At 35.2% G+C, this 4,239-nt stretch overlaps 1 protein-coding gene across 1 annotated transcript; it reads right to left on the bottom strand.

Moving 5' to 3' along the window:
- Positions 1–1,425: 1,425 nt before the first annotated feature.
- LOC111898570 (syntaxin-121) lies at positions 1,426–2,751 on the bottom strand. Its single transcript, XM_023894466.3, has one exon. It carries the CDS (start codon positions 2,606–2,608, stop codon positions 1,721–1,723), a length of 888 nt encoding a protein of 295 aa, XP_023750234.1. The 5' UTR covers positions 2,609–2,751; the 3' UTR covers positions 1,426–1,720.
- Positions 2,752–4,239: the final 1,488 nt, after the last annotated feature.

The raw sequence follows: 4,239 nt of genomic DNA on the forward strand, positions 1-4,239 counted from the left end.
ACTTCAACTATATAGGTGTTTCTGCGCATTACAATGTCAACTCAAATATAAATTTCAGTTCCATTTAAAAAAACTAAAGAATATTTTGTAAATAGTTAAAATTGATAAATTGTAGTGATAAAAGCAAAAACTAAATAGTAATCTCAATTTAACTAAAATATTTCTAAAATATATTTTTATAATCGTTAAAAGTTTCTAAATAAGTAGCTTAAAATAACTTACAATAACAATAGTTAAAAACAACTCTATATAAATGATTATATTGTTAGCTTTAAAATAAAAAACAATGTTTGATGTTTTAAATAATTATAATGATAGAAATTAAAACATTAAGCAAATAAATTTAAAAAAATTAATTAACAATAAAAACAACTATAAATAACATCAAATCATATATTATATTTAATTTTATTAATGTGTAACTCGCGGGAAGAAGTCATTCAAACGATTGAGATTATGAAGTTATAATAAATGTATATATAATCATATACTTCAAAATAATCAATATATTATATCAATTTATTATATACAAATTATTATATTAAATTTAACAACAACGTTATTATTATATTTAAAAAATCATATATTTGTAAAGACTTCAACTATATAGGTGTTTCTGCGCAGCGCGCGGCCATTCGCCTAGTAAAATATATTACAAAACATACGAAGAGTACAAATAAGGTTTCGACTCTTTACAACCGAACTACCCTTACACACACTAATTTTACCAACCGATTTCATAACCCACACGTGTTAAGAATAAATGGGTTTCAAGAATCGGTGAAGAAGTCGGATTTGCATATCCGATGAAGGACACACACACAGGAACATACACTAATATCAAGAACAAATTTCTATTTTCAGATCTGATGAAGAAGACACACAAACACACTTGAACACACACTAATTTCAAGAACTGATTTTATATAGGTGTTCGATTTGTAGAAGTTGGATTTATTGAGTGTGTTAAAGAACTCGTTTGTATACCTGATTTCTTGTTCATATTTGCGTATGTGGTGTATTTTTTTGTATACATGTGTTTGAAGAACAAACCTATAAAAGGATGAAGAACACGAACACAAATCCGAACTCAAACTCAAGAACTCAAACCCATAAATCTTTTATGTGTGTTTATTTTATGGATGACCATGATTTGTGTTCATTACAATTTATGAGCTCATCATGATTTCTAATGAAGAGTGTTCTAGATCTGAATATCAAAATCTTGGTTTTGTGTGTTATAACTTGTCGGAAAAATCATGGTCGGGAACTCGCCGGAGAAGATTATCTAAGTCTCGCTGGATTTGCCATGAACACCAGAAACCGACAAAACTCACACCGACCGATCATAAAGATGGATTATGTACAAGATAACAAGTTTTAAAATATATCTAATAACCAAGTATATACAAAATGGAAAATATCTAAAGCTTTTAAGTCATTTTTCCCTATATAAATTTATGCGCAACCGTTATATATACAAACGAATAGACAACTTTTTTCAATCAAAACAAACAAATATTTTGGAAAAGAATATAATACGTCAAATACAAAACACGAACCCATGACCCATGTTTAATTACAAAGATACCCTCATCATCTCCACACGACCACACCATTCAACGGATATCTCACAATGTTGGAAAACGAATTACTCACCGCGTCAAACAGAATCCCGTACAACTGACGTATAACGATCGCAGTCATCTTCACAACACTCCTACTTCCATGGCCTAATTGAGAGAACGATAATGGCGATGATAATCAACAACAAAAGAATCCCAAAACATGTCCATTTCCTGGTATTCTTCTGCGTCTTTCTTGCCACCTGCAACTGTTGTGCACCGCCTCTCACAAACGAGTTCGCCCTATTAACATGGCTCTCGATGTCGTCTAGCTGCTCTCCTTGGCTCTCCACCAACACCGCCATGTCCATGAACACTTGATGCAGTTCCTTCAGATTCCTCTCTATTACTGTTACTGCATCATGGCGTTCTTGAATTTCCAATATTGTTTCCATCACCTGCCCTCTACCCTGCTCCTGGATCGCTTTCTGTAAAAACGTCTCACTTTCTCCGGTGGAGATCAGGTTATCGACTGTACCCTCGTCGGGTTTTTCTCCGGTGACTGTGTAGTACCTTCGTTGGACAGTTTCTCGATGCTCGGACGCCATTTTCAGACGGAGGTCGGTGAAAGATTTCATGAACGATTGAAGCTGCTTCCGTAGGCCGTTAACGACGGAGATTCGTGTACGGTCGGTGGAGCTTCCTGGACCGCAGCCATGGAGGTTCCTATTGGCTTCACTGGAACGATCAAGGGCCTCTAAACGGGTTTTGATGAGCTTCGCTTTTTTGAGAGATAAAGCGACGTCGTTGTCCATTTTGGTCCGGAGGTTTTTGATGGAGGTGGCGTTGTATAGGCTTTTGCTTTGTTCATTTGACTCTTGCAGTTGATTATGAAGATTTTCAAGACCCTTTAGCTCTTCCTTGATCTCCGCCACATCTCCGAAGAATTTCTCGAGGTTTGTGCCGTCGGTTGTGGCGGCGTTACCCATCTCTATGTCGCTGACGCGGCTGCCGGAAAAAGATCCGGAGAGTAGGTCGTTCATTTCGAATTTTAGGTCGATCGGTTAAAATTTATGCAAATTCAAAACGAAAACTGAAGTGTAAATCGCTCAAAGACTTACTCGGATTAGAAGAACAAGAGTTTTGATTGAGATTGGGGGGAGAATTAGAGTCGGAAATTGAGATTTTATAAGATAGAATTTTAAAAAACGCGGTGGCCTTCATCGATGGCTGGCCGTGTCATGGAAAGTAGCAGACCAAGTCGTAAAGCAATGGCGCGGCCAATTGTCAAAATTTCAAAACCTTTGTTATATTATATGATTAAAAATATTACATACATGTGATTAAGGCAAACTTTTATTACCACCCCCTCTATAAATATGATATAGATATTATGTCCCTCCATTATTATACTCAAACTTCACCTCCAAGAAGAATATACAAACTACTCCTTATCAAGAAAAACTTGAATTAATTTTTTGTGGATAAACTTCTTAGGATAAAACTAATGCGAACTTAGATGAAATTTCTTGAGATAGTAACCAATATTTTATTTGCTTTTATTTTAAGCGATAAAATTTTTGTTATTCAACTGTCGGTAACTACGAATATGTTGTATCAATAGACAAAAATTATATGAAACTTAATGTATATTGGTAATCATCTATGTGAATAATCACAAGTGGTCAGAGAAGGGTTTGGTGCATTCAGTGGTGACTCACTAATCATTTCTTGATGACTTACTTGGTAAAACATGTGGAAGATGTTGCTTATTATTTCATTGCCTCATGTTCAAAATCTTGGGATCAAGGTTGGCCAAGAGAAGGGTTTTCGACACAACTTCATCGGGGTTGTTTAGCATCATCAGAATAGGTGACCCCCCCCCCCCCCCCCTCTTATGACCTCGAAATCAGGCAAAAGGAAAAGGTTGGTGAGAGAGAGAGAGAGAGAGTGTGTGTGTGTGTGTGTGTGTATGTGAGTGTGTGTTTGTGTATGTATATGTATACGCTTAATTTTCTCTATGTGTTTGTGTATGTGTGCTTTATTTAGTTGCAGAGGTTTTAAGAAGAATGGTGGTAAGAAGAAGCATATGAGTCATAAAATGAAAATGAAAATGGACAATGTGTTTATGTATGTGTTAGAGAGAGAGAGAGAGAGAGAGAGAGAAAGAAAGAAAGAAAGAGAAAGATGTAAAGAAGGAAAACATAATAGCTTGGTTTTTCTAACAATTCATATATCAACAAATCAAAACTCAGTAAACATAACAACTATGAGTATTTTGGGAACCACTCTCTTCCTCGGGCTCTGGCTGAATATACACACTGCATCTTCCTGAAAAAGTCAAAGTTAAGTTAAGGCCCATGTTCCCGATCCCAAGCCAACAATCAAACTAGAACATGACAAGAGACCAGACCTATGTCCCTAACCCAACACTTTTTTTTATAAATTCTTATTCAAAAACATTTTGCGAAAACTCTCGGATCTTAATTTGCGATTGGATTCACACAAGTGTTCCTCCAATTCACTCAAACCAGGGCTCTGACACCAACTTATAACGTCCCATTTTTTACAACCAAAATTTTTCATTTTTATTAAGGTAAAACTTCATAATTTATAAATCATATCAAGAAAACCGTATGTTTCACATTATATTTATTAAAAATCAGAGTATCGT

Source organism: Lactuca sativa, chromosome 2, assembly GCF_002870075.4.
Source record: "Lactuca sativa cultivar Salinas chromosome 2, Lsat_Salinas_v11, whole genome shotgun sequence".
Classification (NCBI taxonomy): Eukaryota; Viridiplantae; Streptophyta; class Magnoliopsida; order Asterales; family Asteraceae; genus Lactuca; species Lactuca sativa.

Coding starts and splice junctions, on each gene's coding strand:
- LOC111898570 (XM_023894466.3), bottom strand. CDS start 2,608: ATGAACGACCTACTCTCCGGATCTTTTTCCGGCAGCCGCGTCAGCGAC.